We start from the raw sequence: 21,490 nt of genomic DNA on the forward strand, positions 1-21,490 counted from the left end.
ACGCGACTTTGTCTGAGCAACACAAGCAGTACCTACTGTCACGGTCCGCCACTGCCTCAAAATCCTCGGACACATGGCCTCCACGACTTACGTCGTCAGTTTGGCCAGACTCCACATGAGACCTCTTTAGTCCTGGCTCGCTATGGTGTACAGACCCTTCAGGGACCAAATCTCCAAGTATGTCGCTATCCCACCACGCATTATCAATTCCATGCTCTGGTGGACAATTCCTCAAAACATGCTACACGGCGTCCCCTTTCAATGTCCAACTTCCACTCTCACGCTTATAACAGACGCCTCACTCATGGGATGGGGAGCCCATTTGGGAAGCATCACAGCCCAAGGCAAATGGTCATTTGTGGAGCAAACACTCCACATCAACCTCCTCAAGTTACGGGCAGACAGATATGCATGCCAATACTTCATTCACCATATAGCCCACAAGACCATCACCATTATGACAGACAATACTACCTGCATGTACTACATCAACCGTCAGGGTGGCGCCCGTTCCCCTTCCCTATGCTTGGAAGCCGCCAAATTCTGGACCTGGTGCCTCTCACATGGGGTCACCCCTTCCGCTGTATATCTTCCCGGAATACTAAATGTCACAGCAGACGCCCTAAGTCGCGTGTTCATGGACCAGCACGAGTGGGAGATCGACAGATACGCCCTCACTCCGATCTTCCTTCACTGGGGCCAACCGGAAGTCGACCTCTTCGCCACAAAGAACAATCGAAAGTGCCACCTCTACTGCTCCAGGGGAGCCCTGGGCAGAAGTTCCTTCGGAGACGCCTTTTCCATCGCATGGGACACCTCCCTCCTCTACGCCTTTCTCCCTCTCCCACTCCTACACAGAGTCCTGGACAAGATCAGATCGAGCCAGGCACGGGTGATTCTGGTGGCACCTGCTTGGCCCAGACAAACATGGTACCCTTACCTCCTCAAGATGATGGTAACAGACCCGTATCCCTTCCCTCCACATCGCGACCTCCTCTCACAAAACCACGGTTGGACCCTTTACCCGGACATCCCCAAGCTGAAGCTCTACGCCTGGTTCCTTCATGGCTCCAAGATGCCGAAACGGCCTGTTCAGAACAAGTGAGACGCATACTAATTAATAGTCGGAGACGCTCCACCAGGAAAACCTACCGGTACAAGTGGACGCGTTTCTCCCAATGGTACGCTCAAACCCATGCAAGCCCACCACAGCTTGCTCCTATACGTACCTTATTCTTACTACTTACTCTCTCTAAAACACTCCGGCCTAGCACTCAGTACTATAAAGGTCCATGCTGCGGCCATAGCGGCTTTTCACCGTTCTCTACGAGGCACTTATTTTCTCGCTGACCCACTGACCAAGCGTTTCTTCAAAGGCCTGCAGAACACCTTCCCTCCGGTTCGGCCACCAGTCCCCATTTGGGACCTGAACCATGTCCTTAAGAGCCTCACAAAACCCCCGTTTGAACCAATAGCGACCTGCTCTTTGTCTCATCTGTCCATGAAAGTGGCTTTTCTTGTCGCCATTACCTCCAGTAGGAGGGTGAGTGAGATTGCAGCCTTAATGGCTGATCCTCCATACACCGTATTTTTACAGGACAGGGTGGTACTCCGACCCCACCCTAAGTTCCTACCTAAAGTACCCTCTCCCTTCCATGTGAATGAACCCATACACTTACCTGCCTTCTTTCCGAAACCGCACACGGAACCGATCCAGACCGTGTGGCGCACACTCGACGTCCGACGAGCATTGGCATTTTACATAGATCGCACGAGACCCTGGCAAGCCTCGCCTAGACTTTTCATCTCATATGCTGAAAGATCTAAGGGACAAGCAGTCTCATCTCAGAGAATCTCTAAATGGATTACATCCTGTATTAAAACCTCTTATACCTTACATAACAAAGACTTACCTGGACTTATCACAGCTCATTCCACTAGAGCGGTAGCTTCCACGACCGCTTTTCTTCGTAATGTTCCATTGCAGGACATTTGCAACACTGCTACCTGGTCATCTGACCACTCGTTTGCGCAACACTATGCTCTCTCCACCTCGATAGCATCTTCTATGGCGATTGGACAAGCGGTGCTATCCACAGTTACTACCACATGGCTCCAAACCCACCTCCGCGAGCCGACAACTGCTGTGTAGTCACCTAGAGTGGAGCACCCACGGGGACCACTCGAAGGAGAAGAAAGAGTTACTCACCTTGTGCGGTAACGGTTGTTCTTCGAGATGTGTCCCCGTGGGTGCTCCACTACCCTCCCTCCTTCCCCTGCTTGGAGCCTGATACTCTGGCGGGTAGAGAAGGAACGGAGGAGCCGTGCGCAGGCGCCCTTCAGTCCCAATGACACTAGAGGGCGCCACGGCGCCTGCGCGCCGCGGCAGAAACAGCTAGAAAAAGTTTCCGGTCGCCGGCGCGAGGACACACCAGCACCTAGAGTGGAGCACCCACGGGGACACATCTGGAAGAACAACCATTACTGCACAAGGTGAGTAACTCTTTCTTCTTTTAACAAATTGATTTCATTGCTCAATATTCAACTGTTATCCATTTTGAAAATGCTGGTGTATTTGCACAGGAGCATCATGCTTAGCTGTTTAGAGAATTGCAGAAATGAAGTAAGGAATGGTTGAAACATAGTATGTTGAAAACTAGCAATACCTCTGAAATCTAAAGTGAACTTTAAATATTTTACTAATATAATTATTGATTACTTCTGACTTACATTAAATTCACCTGAAGGGTCAAATTTCTCAAAAAATAGTTTAGTCTGTTTAATGACTGTAACTGTCATTCATAATAATAATAATAATATTTAATATAATATATGCACCTGCAGATGTAAATGAATGTGATTTGAATTCCAACATCTGTATGTTTGGAGAGTGTGAGAACACCAAGGGATCCTTCATTTGCCACTGTCAGCTAGGATATTCGGTCAAGAAGGGAACCACTGGATGTACAGGTACAGCATTTGTGTTGTGCATTATAGTTGTTATATTTTATGTCACAGTGGACAGGCAGTTCCTAGATGGATTTTGTGTGTTATAATAATTGTTTCTGAGATTAGATATGTACATTAATTTTAGAGAAAAAACGCCCATCAATTAAATCTAAACAGCAAGAACTCGATAAAAGAAAAGAGAGAGGAGAGGGAAGAAAAGAAGATTAAGAACAGAAACTGAAACCAGATGCAGTCCTTTGAACAACCTGTACAGTGTTAAGGTCAAACAGGCTCTACAAATCCAGAAGTGGAAGAAAATCCTACCCCTGATCACATGGAAGTTACTATTCTACACTGCTTTGATGGATGCTGTTTCAGCCTAATGACTCTCATCCTACTCTCTATGCATTGCCATACTGGAAGCTTTCATGACATCCATCCTTCATTTTTCTGCAGCTAAACATCATCCTTTATACTATAAATGTGGCCGTGGATATTTCCCAAACGGCAATGCCTAGCAAAGTTGACAATACTTATTAAATAGAAGAAAATTTTTGATCACAGAAGTAGAGGGTTTCCCTGAGTTATTGTATCAAATAGAAATTTCAGTTTGCTCTTTCACTTACTGTTTTTAGTTTTTTGCAATGTTTGGTTTTATTATAACATGGCCAGAGTGATATTATAATATATATAAAACTGAGCACAGAAATTTTCTTGAATATACATATTAACTATATTTGAACTGTTTTTCTCCTATTTATCAATTATTTGATTCTAACAGAGGAACACGTGATCTTAGCACCTCAAAAGTGTTATCAATAGCAATCCTTTTACATATATTTTGTATTATATTCTCATGAAGCATAGTAAATATTTTTCTATATGTTCTATGGACATCAACCACTTGCAGTAGCTTAAAGATTTTTTCCCTATAACTTGGCCTTTAGAGATGTTTTGTATAATTGTCAAAACCCTGTGTTAGTCCTTTTTATAAATAAGATTTGCATATGGGCTCAAAGCTCTGTTGGGCACCGTTTTAAACACACAGAAATAAATAACATCTGTCTAAGATTTCATGAAGATTAAATAAAATCCTGATATTGTAAGAAATAAACTTAGTTTTAATATATATTTGCAGATAAATAAAACCTTGTAAACATAATAGACTATATACTGCTTAAATAATTATACAGTGTTTTTATTTTGAAATTATGCAATGGATATATTCATTGTTTTTGGAAAAGGAATCACATGTCAAATTTCCAATATTTCAGGCACTGAACTTTAATTGATCAGTTTGTTTTGCTTTGTTAGATGTGGATGAGTGTGAGATTGGTGCCCACAACTGCGATATGCATGCCTCATGCGTTAATGTGCCAGGAAGCTTCAAATGCAGCTGCAGAGAGGGGTGGATGGGAAATGGCATTAAATGTATTGGTGAGTGTGTAATTACTGAAGTATTTGTTTAACTAAAAATTTTTTAAATTGGACTTATCTGACTACTTGAAAAAATCATTTTATGCCTTTTCATGGAAAGATCTATAGCAGATAAATAGGATTCTTGTATTTCTTTTACTTTTTCTTCACAGACAAAAAAAAGCTTGCTTCCATCTTTTGTCTGTCTAACAGTTTACTTTAAACAATGTAATATGAAATGGTTCAAGTCAAAATACTTACGTTGGCTTACAATATTGGAAAGAAATGGAATACTTCAGCATAGACATCTTTTGATGCGTGTCCAGCATTTTTAAGCTAAATTCAATCAATTATAGAGTGGAGAATGAATTACATATTTTTCCAAAGCTTATGGGTAAATGTCAAGATGAGTAAAATGTTAAGTCCATTAAATTCAAAGGGAAGGAAAGAAAATGTTTTATGGGATTCTGTACCATTGACGCATAGAAGATCAGTTTCTATAAGTGAAAATAAACTTAAAAGCCATTTCTTACCATGCTTTTTTCTGACTCTGTGGCCTGTGGCTGCTGCAGGGTAAGTCACTTCACCTCTCTGTGCATCAGTTTTCCCATCTGTAAAATGAGGATAATGGTGCTGGCCTCTTTTGCAAAGTGCTTTGAGATTTATGCATAAAAAATGCTGTATCAGAACTAGGTGATGTTATTTTATTTTATTATTTATTTAAAATATAGTCTTAGTATTATCAGACAGCACTACATGTCAGACTTACAAAGGTTTTAGGTTTTGATGGATGCAGATAGGCATTAAGTCTGATTCAGAGACACCCTAGTGAATCTGGCATGTAACTTCCAATCACCCACTGGGGTGCTTTTGTAAATCTCAGTAGGTGACTATCAGTGACTTAAGGTGGGTAAATACCTTTGTAAAATTGCCCCTAAAGCTTACTGTGGTTAAGTTGTTGCTGACAAGAAGGCAAAACCATCTCTCTCAAGCTTTTTTGTGCAAATTATGGCCTGAGGTTTCATTGTACCTCCAAGTAAAAATAATGATTTTTTTAGTTGTTGTAGTCATGTGCTCCATAGCAAGAGCTGAAGACTTTTTTTTTTTCCTGCAGCAGTTCCCACCAAAATGGCACGTGCACCCAGATGCTCCTCTAGGCCTTAGCCTATATAAGGGCAGTGCAGTCCTGACTCCCTTTAGTTCTGCCAGTAGCCTAAGTCAGAGCATGAGCAGTTCTCTCCTCGTGGTTTATTACCTTGTACTGGCTGGGACTTTCAGTGTAAATAGTTAGTAGGAGTCAGTATCTGTTGCATGTAGCATTTGTTATTTTTGGTGTGTATTAGATGACAGATTAATTGCAAGTACAGCCTGCTATAAATAGATAGTTTTACTTCTTCTGATTTTCTTGGTTTTCTTCTGCTGTACAGACCTTGATGAATGTTCTAATGGAACCCACAAGTGTAGTGTGAACGCTCAATGTGTGAACACTCCTGGGTCATACCGATGTGCCTGTGCTGAGGGATTCACTGGAGATGGATTCACTTGTTCTGGTAAGACAGATATAAGAAGAGTAGTTTGGTTACTGATTTTCCCCATTTTTAGAAGGTTTGCAAAATTATGACTAACTCCCAAAGGTGGGGAGAAGATTGTAAGAGCCTCTACCATACATGATCATGATCCCTCCAGATCATTCAGAGAAATTCCTACTAGAGCCTCCTGGCTCTCACGTTATCATGTGTATCCAATCTGCACGTGGCTCATTGGCTGCTTGTAATGGGTCAGGACTCACCACAGCAGTACCTCTTGCTGGTCTAACTGAGAATTAGCTTAGTCCTCAGCAGCCCACTCAATTCTGGCTGGTGTCTTGCCCATCGTTGCTTTGCGCTCTCTCCACATTCTGATTCTGGACCTGTGTCCTCTTCAGGAGACTGCCCTTTGGCAGTGCCCACTGTGCCAGTCTCTCATCCCACTTCCGGGGATATCTGCAGTCTTCAGTCTGTACACCTGCCACCATGGCAACCTGCAGCCCCAAAGTCTAGCGCCTCATCTCAGGGTCAGGCCATAGTCTATAAAGACCACTCTTTCACCCAGGTATGGTGCAGTGCAAGAGGAAAAGAAGGAATCCAGCTCTACTCATTACTCTGGATCTTAGCTCAGGGGCCCTCCAGCGGCAACATGTCCTGCCCTCCTTCTATCCCTCACTACTCTGCCTGATCCCTGGGTTACTTCACATGGGACCCTTGCACCTTCCTGGCCTCTATTCAGGACTGCAGCCTGGCTGGGATCAGGCTGTAGCCACTCTCCCACTTCTCTGAGCATGCCCAGGACCTGGTCAGGGCACAACTACTGTCTGCACTGCTAAGCACATCCTTATATCCAGGGCTGCCCTAGCAAGCCACTTTCTGATTGTCTCTTTCTAAGAGCCCTTTCCCCATTAGTTGGGGCTCTATACAGGCTCTCTCCAGCCTGCTTTAACCCCTTTCCTGATGGAGTAGGGCATCTGCCCTACTATCCTAGTGTTCTTGTCTACCCTATCCTCCTCTTCTTTCTCCCTTTTCATTCCCATCAGCCTATGTATTTGCTGCTATTTCCAGTGAACTCGCTAGCCAGGAGCACACACAGCTTCAGCTCCCCATTACATATTCTTTCCCTATTGGCAGGATCTTTAATAACAGGGACTGCCGAGGGCAGCATCTGTTGACCCTCCAGTATGCCATTCTGGGGAGGATTTCTCTCTCTCCATATAAAAAAAAAAATTTCCACCCGCCTCCGCCCTCAGAGGCTGCACCAGGTCCTCTCTGGCATCCAAGCCATCCTCCACCCCCACCCCTAGGCCGAGTCACACTGGGTCCCCTCTACCATCCAAGCTCAACCTCCCTCCAGGCCACCTAGCAACACCTCCGCCATCTGTACCGGACATCCACCCAGCACCCTCACTCCTTTTGCCAAGACCCCGCACCTCTAGTCTGCTCCTGCCCCCTCCCCCTTGACCAGATCCTCTGCCCCCAACCAATCTTGCCCTTTTTCCCTGGCCGGACATCTACCCCCAGAGAGGTGAGGGTTGGCAAGCGTAGTGAGCAGGAGATGCAGCCCTTTATATGATTTTTTTTTTAAAGTCAGGTTAGAATTGAAAAATATATCATGCTTGCTCCTTCATATGTGCTAATCGTTGACTTTTAATTTCTATTTTAAGAAATAACTTTTTTCATGTGGTAACTGAAAATAAATGGAAGTGTTGAAGATTATCCTGATTTTATATTTAAACATTGATGAGATTATGTATTTGCATGGTTACAGTTGTGTCAACCTCTCCAGCCATAGTATAGACCTGCATCCACACTTGTTTTCTTTTAAGTACTAGTACTTGTTGATGTATGTTCATTGGCTTCCTTGTGAATACACCTAGAATATACTATAGGGTGGAAAGTAATGCTACTGTATAAAATACTTTTCAGTTAACCTAAATGTAGACTCAAATTTACTTCCATCCTGAATAGACACTGTTATCTTTCTATTTATTTTGGTCAGTGGTTGACTTCGTAAGTGCAGAATAATTTAACTATTCTTTTATGTATTAGATGAGTTATAGTTGATAAATATATGGTTTTAAATCAAAGCATTTCCCCTACTATGTGCGTGTCATTGTAGGTCATTCTCATATATTTTCAAGTTTAGTGTTTCAACATTTTGTTCTCATAATTTTGAGAGCTAAGCATTAATGAATAGAACTACTAAGTCATTTTTACTATCTGTTTACTTAATCTGGATGATCTGAATCATGTTTTTGAGATTATGACTGTATTGTTGAACAACATTCCCATACGAATGAAATATGTATTGTTTTAAATTACGGTAGCAAAATAGTGAAATTATAAAGGCCAGATGTTGAAAGAGCATTTGCAAAAATTAGCGTGCTATGCACAGAAATGATATTTTAATCCCCCAAACACCACTGCTGTTCAGTTTGTATGGTAACTCCTCATTTAACGTTGTCCCCATTAAGGTTGTTTCGTTATATTGCTTATGAAAGCACATGTTCATTTAAAGTTGTGCAGTGCTCCATTGTAACATCGATTGGCTTCCTGCTTTGTTCACTACTTGTGGTATTTTCTGGAAAAGCATTCTATCCTTGGGGATGGGAACCAGGGTGGGCTGGCAGCTCCTCACTTGCTCCCCTAAATTCACTGTAATATACTGTATGCGGTTGGTCAGGTTCCATCAACAATTCAGGTGCCCAGCTCCCCACTGCCATGTTGCTCCTGCCTTCTGCCTTGGAGCTGCTTGGTGCGGGAGGGATGCTGATGTTAGAATGTCTCCTCTCCACCCGATTGAGTCCTTGAATTCCTTACCCCATCTCCACAAAGCAAGTAATAAACATCTACAGGTTCCCTAGTCTGAAATTACAGAACTACAACACAGTGCCTAAAAGGGCAGTGTATTTAAGGGGCAGAGTGCATCTGTCTGCCCCCCTTATGCACATGCACACACATGTATATGTGTTTGTCTAACGCATATACACCTTTTGCCACTGTGCAGCCAGCATGTGCTGTCACAGGAGAAAGCGGTGTGTCCCAGTGGGATACCATGGGTTCATCATCTTGTTGTGTTTCTGCAGGGAAGTGTTTGCAGCCACTGCCAGTAGTCTATTGTTTCCCTTCTCCTGCCTTAGTCCATGCTGCCTCTAGTGTGTGAATCTACATTAACCCCTGAGGGCTCAGCTAAGTGCTAGTTCATCATTTAATAGCAAGGCAAACCCTGGGAAATATTCTAACTTTTGACTCCACCACCTCAACCAAGCTTCACAAACATCACTGCTGTGTACAGTATTAAACTGTTTTGTTTAAAACTTATACTGTATATGTGTATACTGTCTTGCGCTTGCTGAAAAAAATCCCTGGAACATAACCCCCCACTCCCATTTACATTAATTCGTATAGGAAAATTGAAGTTGTTTAACATCATTCTATTTAAAATAGCATTTTTCAGGAACATAACTATAACATTGAGGCATTACAGTATATGCAGATAGTGTTTGTGTATATATCACTTGCTAACAGCATTAATAGTGCTGAAAAATTGTGGAAAAGTCATGTACATTTATATCAATAGAGATTTCATTTTGAAAAATTGCCTCTAGAAGTATCTTCTTTAGAAATATTTCATCACTGTATTTATGATACAGGTTTATGACTTCAGAAATAAAATAACCAGCTTACTGTTTGTCAGATTTGCCATTAGTCCGTCTGGAAAACTTATGTTAGTTCAGAATTAGATACTGTATGGTAAAATCTATTAATAAAAATGTAAGTGCATGGTCTCCCAAAAGGATAAAATGATACTGGAAACAGTTGTTACCTTTTGTTTTTCTACATTCTTTTATATTCTGTCTTTGAATGGTGTGTCTACTTTGCTTTATATCAACAAATATTTAACAACATTTATTTGGAAGATGAATGGGAAGAATCATACTTTAACGATAAAATGCATCATGGAAATGTCATGGCTACTTACTTCTTCTCCCACAGATATTGATGAATGCGCTGAAAATGTTAATCTGTGTGAGAATGGACAGTGCCTGAATGTCCCTGGTGCATATCGATGTGAGTGTGAGATGGGATTTACTCCAGCTTCAGACAGCAAATCTTGCCAAGGTGAGTTACCAGTATTCTGAGTTTGGATTGGCTGCTATGAAGGAAACCACAAGAAGTGCTGGAAGAACCTCAGCCTGGAAGCAGAACACACAGAAGATGTTTCATATGCTTCTCCAGCAGGGATTATTTTGCAGTAAGAATTATGCTGAAGGTAGCATTAGTCCCTTATGAAGTTTTCCTGGTCTTGGGCCAAGAAACCTGGAGCAGAGGTTTGGCTCAACATCTTTGATTTCCTTAATCGTTTATCTTGTTTTTGTCTTACTGAATAGTTTGTGGAAAAATTCTGCTGACCTCTTGTCTATCTAATACATTTATACAGAAAATACAAACTATGCTGATCACCACTTTGTTTAATAAATGTATACAGGAAATATGAACTGTGCTGTTCACTACTATGTTTAAATCACAACAATCCTAAAATTTCTCTTTGGACTCTTTCCCCCTCCGTCCCCCCCACCCCCACACCATCACCATCATATGTACTCTGTTGTCTGAGACATAACTTCTAGCTGACAGTGATTCAACTCCTTGTCATTATCTGATGTCATTTCTCAGGCTCTATAACAGAAACGTATGAGGACTGTTTTAGACTGATTTCTGTGTCCTGAGTGTTCCAAAACTTCTAAAGTCTAGTATTTAAAACCAAAAATGTTAGTGAAAACCTCACGATGACTTGGAAAGAGTAAACCTCTTGAAGAGACATTGAAGGCCAGATTTTTAAGAGCATTCTCTAAAATTACACCAAAATTTCACATATATAGACCCCCATATGTAAGTACATAAATCAACTTTCCCATTGCTGGAAAACTGCAAAACCTTCTGAAAATGTGTGACTGAGAATCCATTAGTGTAATCCATTGCAGCAGAATTGTCAAAACACTTAGATTTTTGCTCAGCACCCCAATCCTCCACCTGACCCCAACACTCTCCAGCCTGGAGCCCTCCCCCCGAGCCAGCATCTTCTTCTCCACATCCTTCTGTGTCCAAATTCCCTCCCAGAGCTTACACCTTTCACCCCTTCCTAGTGCTTTTTTGGTGAGCCACAATAGCAGTGGAGACAGTGTGAAGAACCGGAGCAAAGTTGTACCAGCACTTATTTTTACCCAGCGCAGTGCGCTTCTCCCCTTCCCCCCCAAACAACAACTTTGTCCCGGTTCTTCACACTGTCTCCACTGCTATTGTGGCTCTTCGTCTGCCAACCCTGCTCTAGAGGTCCTTATGTCTATATACATTATTTATGCAGTTTTTGGCTTAAGTTACATTTATTTAGACTCTCAATATTGATTATATTAGAAAAATGATGGATAATGTACTTCTTTACTAGATGCTGATTAATTTTTTGCTTGTGATTTGTAGCAAGCTCTATTCAGATGAAAATTCAAATAAAATAAAAAACTCAAAACAGAATTCTAATAGTTTTAATGTAATAAAACAATATTAAATGTGCCACTTATGTAAACAAAAAGTTTATCAAGTATTTTTATTATAAAATCTGATTGTTTAACCAATTGAAGTATTATTTGTAATTAGTGAATTGAGTTGGTTGTTTTCTGATCACCACGTCCTTTTGAGATTTTTCAAACTGGCTAGTACATTTCACCTTCTCACACATCATTTTTATTAATAGAGTTGAAGAGGAAAAGAAATATTTTCCTGCTTTTACAACTTCTAATTTATTCACTTGTAATTAATTATTTGTATACACTGAAATGAAGAAAATATTCTTTCTGCACCTGCACAAGAAGTTACTTCTGTCAAAAGCGTGTTTAATACATCAGATGATTCTGGTGCCACATGTTGAGCAAGTGACTTCCACCAGTTCTGTCATTTAACTTTTTTTAGCACTTGGCAGCAAATATTATCTTTGTATGCAGTTTAAATTATTTTAGTATATTATACGGAGGTTGGGCATTAAAATAGGGTTGTTGATTTCAACTTTAATTTTAAATAGGTATATTTTAAAATACAGTAAAACTCCAATTGTCCGGCATCCAGTGGTCTGGCACTCCTGATAGTCCCTAACCCTGCTCTGCAGCGGCTGACTTGGGGAAGCCCTGGGGTAGAGCAGCTGGAGTGCTGCCAGGTTGGTCCCGCAGCGCCGCTCAGGTGAGGGGCGGCACTACAGGACTAACCGGCAGCATCCCAGTTGTTCTGCCCCTGGCTTCCCCAAGTCCGCTGCTGCTGAAACTGACCAGCAGTGGACTTGGGGAAGGTGGGGGCAGAGCAGCTTGGTTGCTGCTGGGTTGGTCCTGCAGCACCGTCCTCTCCCACGCTGTGCAGTTCCCCACCAACCCCTCATAACCCCCCTTCTGGTACTCCGTTTTAGCTGATAATCTGGCACCCCCTAGGTCCTAAAGGTGCCGGATTATGAGAAGTTTACTGTGTAAACCAGTATTTAATTTAAACTAACATCATTTTACATTTTTTTAAAGGTCAGTTTTTAGTCTGATTTAATAATATATGGCGATATACCTATCTTTTAGAACTGGAAAGGGACCTTGAGAAGTCATCGAGTCCAGTTCCCTGCCCGACCAAATACTATCCCTGACAAATTTGCCCCAGATCCCTAAATGGGCCCCCTCAAGGACTGAGCTCACAAGCAGGCCAATGCTCAAACCACTAATCTGTCCCGCTGCCATATATGCAGATATATTAAAACATTGTTAACTTGCTTTAATTTGCCTTCTCTATTCTCCACATGTTTATGCAAGTAGATGGAGTCTATGTCCATGTTTCCAGTTTGCCCTTAGAGGGTGTTTACCTGGTAGCTAGATACCCATGATTGTCCCATGCCAACTGACTCAGGCTTGCAAGTCTAAGGCAGAGGAATGTTTCCTTGCTGCGTAAACTTCTGGTCTCTCTCTGGAGCCTGTGAGATGACAGAGTCCCAAAGTTTGGGCTCCAGGCTAAGCCCAGAAATCTATGCAGCAGTGAAACTGCCCCACAGCCTGAACCTCATAAACCTGAATCTGCTGGCATGAGCCAGCTGTCGTGTCTAGCTTCTGTGTAGGCATATCCAGAGTGTCTCCGGCAAGGTGGGAATACTATAGGTATGTCAACATAGCAGCTAAGGAGTGGCCAGCTTACTGCTGTCTATTTGATGTTGTCAAGGGTGTTTCCCACTCTGACACGACAAATGCAGAAGTGGGGGCCCACAAGAGCACCCCAAAACCTTGTCTCTACAGGTTTTTGGTACAAAAACTTACCCCCAAAATCCTAAAATACGGACTTTGGGGAATCCGCTGCACCACCCAAGTAATTCCAAGAAAAACCAGGGAAGAGATCACTTGCTAAATCTCCTCCCTAAGGTAAAACTCTCCCCTGCCCCAACATCCGTTTTTCTTGGAGTTGGGAAAAACAGAGGAGACCCACAGACAGACCTTCCAGGACAGTTGCAAGCATAGTAAAGTGGCTAGATGGGAAAAGCCACCAGATGATATACTCCAAGGAAATCCCTGGGCTAACACTTTAGTGACAAAAGGGGGGGAGGGACACATTTAACAGCTCAGACATTATTCCCAAACTAGGAAAACAATAAAACCTGATGGACTAGCTAAATTTTCCCCTACTTATACATTGTACAAAGTCTGATCTTGGAGAGAGAAGTGTTTTCCATCTCCCTTAATACCTGGAAGACACTGCTCTCCTTTTCAGATAAACGGGGGAAAGATTAAAGACTCCTATGTCCCAGTTTGAAATTCCCACCTGCATTGTTATTGGCTGATCAGATACCCGGCTATGGATAGAGTTAACCCCTTAGTCACGAGGTGCTGGTCAGCACTCCTAATTATGACAGGTATACTTTGCATTCTTTGAGGGGGAGCTTGGTGAATCTTACAAGTATCTGTACCTACATGCTGGAAACTAGGAGCATGGCAAATGATCATTCCCTATAATTTCATTTGTTTAATGATGTGATTGTCTTCTTTCTTTGTACATTTTAAAAGAGTCATTTAATCGTATTTTGATTTTTAAATCTTTCTTTTGCATTGCAAATCCAGGAAATTCATTCATAATAGCAAAGCTTTTCTTGCCAAATAGATATACATTCATTTTACATTTGAAGATGACTCATCACAAATATGGCAGGAATAAGTGAAGAGGGGTAGCTCTGTTAATCTGAACTGAAAAAAATTTAAAAATAATGAATAGTCTTGCACGGTGCATTTTTTGGCAGCACTCGCCGCTTTCCTTCGGCACAGCCCCTAGCTGGCCCTGGGAGCACTCATGCTGCGCCATATAGAAGCTTGCTCAGGACACATGACAAGCACAAGCAACCCTACTTCCCGCACCCCCCCTTTTTTTTCTTAATACAAAAAAAGCACTGGTCTTGCACCACCTTAGAGACTAACACAAATGTAGATGATTCCATGAGCTTTCGTGGGCACAACCCACTTCTTTCATCTGAAGAGGTGTCTTTAAAGCTACTTTTCAAAAATCCCTATGTTTAACTTTCTGAACAGAAATAATTAAAGTATACAAATAGTGTGACAGCTTTTAAATAAATTGTATTGCTGTTTGTTTGTTTGTTTGTTTTGGGGGGGCATGTTGAGTGTTTTTAGTTCTGAAGATACTGGCCACTGCTATTATGATGAGCTGTAACTAATTGCTCTTCCTCTATTTCTCAGATATTGATGAATGCACTTTCCAGAACATTTGTGTTTTTGGTACTTGCAATAACTTACCAGGCATGTTTCACTGTATCTGCGATGATGGCTATGAACTGGATAGAACTGGAGGAAACTGTACAGGTATATCCAATTCTATATAGAAATGTGGCAAGTCTTTCAAAGGGATGTTTAATATACCAATTTATCTAATTTTTCCATTCACCCAATGCATGAACATTGTAAAATCAGTTGATGACTAAATGGGTATGTTTTAAACTATTTTTAATGTTTTAACTAAGTGACGATTAGAAGATTCAAGCTCAAAGAATAATGTTTAAGAAAACCAAGTACCAAAAAAAGGTTTTCTCCAAGCTTTCATCTGTATTTCAAACTTGTAGTTATCCTTCCTTTAACCTACATATACGTTCAAAACAGATTTTTTTTTTGTGTGTGAGCGTATAGGTGTAAACATTCATATGTGTTTGTGTGTGCATGCACATGCATTTTTAATAAGAACAGAATCTGAATATGGTAGTTTGTAAGTACCATATAAATTAATTAATATACTAGCTCAGTGTTTCCCAAACTTTTTGGCATCATGCCCCCTTTTCGATTTTTGAGAAACCCTCACACCCTCTCCCCCAAAAATAGCAGCAAAACTTGTTGAGAAAAAAAAGCCCTTTTAAGGGCAGAGCAGGCATTACCCTTTTAAGGTGGCCATTTTTAAGTCTGCCTCAGCCAGTCTGAGTGGATGGATGGACCGGACTCTTTCTCGGGGAGGGGGAGGAGCTGGGTCATCTCCCAACTCCCCCCTCCCCGGAATTTCTTCACCCCCCTCCCCAGTTTGGGAACCCATGTAAACTAGCTGAATTATTATAAAAATTCACAAAATACCTCTGGGAAAATCTGCCCTGGGCTGGGTTGTTTCAGCAAACCTTCTTTCAGTCTAATACTTATTCTCTGTCTTTTAAGTGACACATCACCACGTCCCCTCCCTACTGGCTGGGAGAGACTTGCTGCTGTGTCCTCAGCAGGGAGCTCTCTCCCAGCTAGGTGCACAGAGCCCTGAGCCCCTTGGTGGGCGGGGCTCATTAAGCAGCTGCAGGGCCTTGCTACTGCACAGCTTATAGGGAGCCTTGGCTATGTCTACACTTGCAGCTTCTTGTGCCAGAAATATGCAAATGAGGCTGTGTGGAATATCACCGAGCCTCATTTGCATACCTAATAATCGGCGTAATGGCATTGCGCAAGAGGGGTTTTCTTGTACAAGAAGGGGCAGTGTAGACAGCTCCTTCTGACGCAAGAGCCTCTTCTGCAAAAATGGGTGCTCATTAGATATGCAAATGAGGCTCAGCGATATGCCATGCTTAGCCTCATTTGCATATTTCTGGTGCAAGAAGCCGTGAGTGTAGACATAGCCCTGGAGTATTAGATATCCTATACCTTTATATCCAGTCTCTAATTAACCAGGTCTGCTGGTTAATTAAATAATGCGCTATGCTTTGCTTCTCCTATTGGACAAAGTGCTATACAGCAGAGCCCTGAAGTGGGAATGGGATCCAGTGGTGCAAAAAAACAAACAAAAAACCCTGTAGTTATTTGCAGTAAAACACTTTAAAATGTTAATACTTAAATGTAAGTGTTTAAAAAGAGATTTGATGTCTATTATAAGAAGTTAAAGCATTTTACATTGTTTAAGAAAGATTTGTTTTATTCTTTTAGTTGTAAAAATTTGTGACTAAATTCCATTTATGTATTAACTGACGATTTCTGGATTTTGGTATGTAGCCTGGGGGGAATCTCTCTTTTGTGGAGTCTAAGGTTTTTGCAGGTGGGAGTGGGATGAAAATGCAAGAAACAATGCAGGAGCAGGGGGAGCAAGATTGAAAAACAGTCCTGTGAAAGACTCTACTGAATAGGGCTATATGGTATTTTTGTTAAATTATAAACTGGACAAAAGTAATGTTTTTATTAAAAGTGCAAGAGTAGAAACTGTTCCTGAGTGTTTCATGAATTGTAATTTCTTCTGCATCAGGTAAAAAGAAGAGGGTTATCTTTCTCTCTCTAATTTGAATAATTGCTTATATAGTTCCCCTGAAAATACAAAGTGATTCCTGTTTTCCATTAAATGAACAGATTTACAAATGTAGCTTTCCCATTTTAGATATTGATGAATGTGCTGATCCCATTAACTGTGTTAATGGTATCTGTGTGAATACTCCTGGGAGGTATGAGTGCAACTGCCCACCAGATTTCCAGCTGAACCCAACTGGAGTAGGTTGTGTGGGTAAGTGAATATTATTTCAAGTAAGTATGAACCATAGATAACAGATCCAGAGGCCTCTCATACTGATACTAGGCCATTGGTAAAGATAGAAAGCCAAAGTTGGCCTTATTTAGCTGGTTAATTAACCAGCAGATCCTGTTTAAAATCAATGAGAGCAGATTTTGGTACAGAAAATATGAATCTCCTAAATATAGATTTCCAGTTATAAATACTATAAACATTATCAGTTTTCTTAATACATTTTATGCATGCACCTAAATGTTTATTTTTTGTATTATTGATTCCATTTTCTGGATGGACCCATGTTACTGATTTTAGTAATTGAGTTTTAAATCCAAGAGCTCTTGTGGGGCTGACGTACACTTCCTCTGAAGTGCATTATCAGGACATGGTTCACTTATGTGGTTAAGCTTATATCTGAATTAGAACTATATGCAGTAGCCATTTGGAGTGAAACAACCTGTGAAAGATGCACTTCAATGCAGTTGATGTAATTCCTTCTGGTTTACTCTGGCTTAAAGTAAGTTTACATTTACTTGTCCCTTTGTAACAAGATATAGCAAGATAGTCCTGTGGCTCCAGTACTTACTGGAAGTTGAGCAAGGTAGGTGCTAGTTTAATGATGGCACCAAAGACCTCTTCAGTTTGCTTTCTGTTGATTCTTGGAGGATTTTTTAAAGCATTAGTATCTGTAGTCATTTTTAAAATGATGATATTTGCTATTGGTTTAAGTCAAGGAAATAAACCTGATTAAAATTTAAGAAATGTAAAGTTCCATCAGAATGGATTCTGTTGCTTAGCTCTTCCCTTATTCTGCTTTTTCCTGTAAAATTCAAAGGGGTTCACTGACATTGCTCACCAGGACCAAGTTCTGCTCCACACCTTGGGCCACCAGCAAGATGGCAGCTCAGCTTATCCCAAACAATTTATTTTACAGTTCCAGGCTGTGATTTTCAAATGTAACTAAGAGTGTTAGGTACCCAACTCCCTTGGAATTTCAGTCAGATTTGGGTGTTTGACTCTAGTAGGTTATTTTTGAAAATCCAAGACTCAATTTTTTACTCTCTTTAGCCTTTGCAGTTAATTTCTATGACTAGTTTCCCTTTCCATCGTATGAACTGAGGACTCTCAGGAGCACTGAGATGCTAATCTGGGTCTTCCAGGCTCCCTCAGCCATACACAGTGGCAGATTAGGTCCTGCAAGTGGTGAAGCAAAGCTTTCTATAAGACAGCTTTTTAAAAGCTTCTGAGTCCTGCCCTGCCTGTCACCACCTCAGTCTGCCAGAACATATATGGCCATGAGTTGGATCTGCATTTTGGGGCTCAGCCCTCCTCTGGGCCACAGCTCTGGCATGGGGAACCTTGAGCAAGAGGTCCAGGATTCATCCAGAAACATTTTCGAAAGGTAGTAGATCCTATACAGACTGTTCAGAAGTAATTCCAGAGTTCCCTGCAAACCCCTCTCCCCCCAAAATACAGAACCCAATACCCCCCCTCCTGAATAACTAACTTGTAACTTTAAAGAACAAATGGGAGAAAAGTCAAGAGTTAAATCTTTTACTTCCCCCTCTGAGGAAATGTTTGCTGTGCCTTTTCTCCTGCATAACAACCTTTTCCCAGTATTTTCTGTCAGGCTCACTGCCTCTTCCCCAGCTTGCAAACTTGGGTGCAGAGAAGAAAAACAGCAATTCTGATTGCAGTCTGCTACTTATCTGAAGCTCTGCATCAGACAGCATCAGACAGGGAATTGCACAGATCCCTCACTTTTCTGGTACAAGGACTCCAACTATGAGGCAAGAATGAATGTCTTCCTGGCCTTCCTCAAAAATGTGGACTGCTAGTTATACTGAAAAGAACACTGCAGGGAGTTTGTACCCAGAACAGAGATATTAAGAACTCAATTTCATATGCAGCTACATCTAAATATGAGCACAGAAGTGTAAGTGAGAAATCCTTTTTCTTGGATAAAATTAGGTCAGTGCGCTTCTGCAGAAAACAGTTTTTTATAACATGTATAGCCCTTTGGGATGGAGAAGCAATGGTCCATTAGAAACTGAGATAATCTAAAATAATCCTTATTGTCCTTGCTCATTCTCTTGGAAGATGGACTCTGATTCATGCCATGAACTCTAAATATGATTTAAAATTGCAAAACTATTATGAAGGGCAATTATAGTGTGTATTGAAATAATTAGGAGTAATGATAATGTTTATATTTGATCTCCTTCTTCTCTACTTCCCTACTTGCTATTTCCCTTTAGCAAAGAATGATATCAGAATCTAAGCAAGCACAGTGGAAAACTTCTTAACATAATTTTCTTTCTGTTAGCAGCTTCCTTCATCATTCTACCAACCCTATTTGTTTTAATGGCTGAGCTGTGATTTGTAACATTTTTTTTAAAGTGTAAAGGAACACTACTGATACACAAACTGCCTTAAAGTTAATTAATGCAGTTTCAAATTGTTGCGTTAGTGCCAATAACCAGTTGTTACAGAGTTTGAAGCATCCTTCTTGTGGCATGAGGTAAAGGATAGAGTTGTATCTTGTATTCCCACACCTCCTATCATGAGCAACACTGATGCTCCCCTGAATTACACAGGGAAGGGTCAGGAGCAGAACGGGGAGGTGCCACTAAGAAAAAGAAAATGATGGCAAGAAGTTTTCTGTTCTCCATATTAAAAGACTGGGAACAGTAAAAGTGCTATCCCAATAAACACTGTGAACTTTGAAAACATGCATGCACTTTAACTGGTGCCTATATTCTTGAAGAACATAAGAATGGCCATACTGGGTTAGACCAAAGGTCCATCTAGCCCAGTATCCTGTCTTCCGACAGTGGCCAATGCCAGGAAGAAATGATGTTGACCAATGCCTTGTCATTTCTCTTGATACTTCTGAATAATAATGTGCATTATCTTTTTTTTTTAACCTTATCAATAACTCAGAAGGATATAGCAGCCTGGGCCTTCCATTCACTAGTAGCAAAGTATTAATGTGATTGTTTGATCATTTCTTCATCCAGTCTGGAAAGCACAACTTAGTTGAATGTGTTTTACATGTAGATAATCGTGTTGGCAATTGTTACCTGAAATATGGACCCCGAGGGGATGGAAGCCTATCCTGCAACACTGAAATTGGCGTTGGTGTCAGTCGTTCCTCATGCTGTTGTTCTTTGGGAAAGGCCTGGGGGAACCCCTGTGAGACTTGTCCCCCTGTAAACAGCAGTAAGAATTCTTTTTTATTTTCTAAAAGAAGATGCAAATATGAAAAAGTACTTACAATAATTTAGTGTATAACCATAAACTGACTATATAAATATCTGGCAGATTACTTCATGAGGTTTACTCTAGCAGTGTTGAAGGAGGTCTTCATCTTATTCTTAAAGGTGATGAATAGGTCACAGACATAGAATCATAGAATAATAGGACTGGAAGGGACCTCAAGAGGTCATCGAGTCCAGCCCCCCGCCCTCAAGGCAGGACCAAGCTCCGTCTACACCATCCCTGACAGATGTCTATCTAACCTGTTCTTAAATATCTCCAGAGATGGAGAATCCACCACCTCCCTTGGCAATTTATTCCAATATTTGACCACCCTGACAGTTAGGAATTTTTTCCTAATGTCCAATCTAAACCTCCCCTGCTGCACTTTAAGCCCATTACTCCTTGTCCTGTCCTCAGAAACCAAGAGGAACAATTTTTCTCCTTCCTCCTTGTGACACCCTTTTAGATATTTGAAAACTGCTATCATGTCCCCCCTTAATCTTCTTTTTTCCAAACTAAACAAGCCCAGTTCATGAAGCCTGGCTTCATAGGTCATGTTCTCTAAACCTTTAATCATTCTTGTCGCTCTTCTCTGTACCCTTTCCAATTTCTCCACATCTTTCTTGAAATGTGGCGCCCAGAACTGGACACAGTACTCCAGCTGAGGCCTAACTAGTGCAGAGTAGAGCGGCAGAATGACTTCACGAGTTTTGCTTACAACACACCTGTTGATACATGGGAGTCAAGTGACCTGAGTTTTGTTCTCAGTTCTGCCACTGACTCAGTGTCTGTTCCTGTAGGTCAATGGGATCAGAATCAAGCTGTTACTGGATAACCTTTAGCAAATCACTTCACTTTCCTGTGTCTGCAAAAATAGGAATAATGGATAAAATTTTCAAACTTGCCTAAGTGACTTTCACACTTAGGTGCTCTTAAAATTTTATCTGTTAACTACATTTTTTTTGCAGGTGGCATATATAAGTCATAATGGTTGGTACTTGCATCATGATTCTTATCCAGAAAACCCCACAATGCTTTATAAAAATGAGCATCCCTGGGTAAAATTTTTAAAAATGCCTCAGTGATTTTGTCCAATTAAAGCACTTTAGATTCTATGTATGAACAATGCAATGTAAATACCAAGCGTGAGTGTTTTATTATTTATTTAAGTTATACTATACAGTCTAATTTTAATAAATACTCATCTCTATTGTATAATAGTAATTTCTTGGCCCTAGTTAAGATGGGAGCCACTTTATATTTGGCATTATGCAAAGAAGACACAGCCTCTGCCTAAAGTAGCTTACAGTCTA

General features: G+C 41.1%; 1 protein-coding gene across 1 annotated transcript in view; it reads left to right on the plus strand.

The window, feature by feature from the left end:
• Positions 1-21,490, plus strand: part of FBN2 (fibrillin 2) — a 280,296-nt gene that overhangs the window by 184,430 nt on the left and 74,376 nt on the right. Inside the window, exons 31-37 of the mRNA XM_006131867.2 lie at positions 2,845-2,970; positions 4,264-4,386; positions 5,793-5,915; positions 9,891-10,016; positions 14,645-14,767; positions 16,791-16,913; positions 19,977-20,138. Coding sequence (XP_006131929.2) covers positions 2,845-2,970; positions 4,264-4,386; positions 5,793-5,915; positions 9,891-10,016; positions 14,645-14,767; positions 16,791-16,913; positions 19,977-20,138 — 906 coding nt within the window. The remainder of the gene's footprint in view (positions 1-2,844; positions 2,971-4,263; positions 4,387-5,792; positions 5,916-9,890; positions 10,017-14,644; positions 14,768-16,790; positions 16,914-19,976; positions 20,139-21,490) is intronic.

The sequence above is a fragment of the Pelodiscus sinensis genome, chromosome 6 (assembly GCF_049634645.1).
Source record: "Pelodiscus sinensis isolate JC-2024 chromosome 6, ASM4963464v1, whole genome shotgun sequence".
Taxonomy (NCBI): domain Eukaryota; kingdom Metazoa; phylum Chordata; order Testudines; family Trionychidae; genus Pelodiscus; species Pelodiscus sinensis.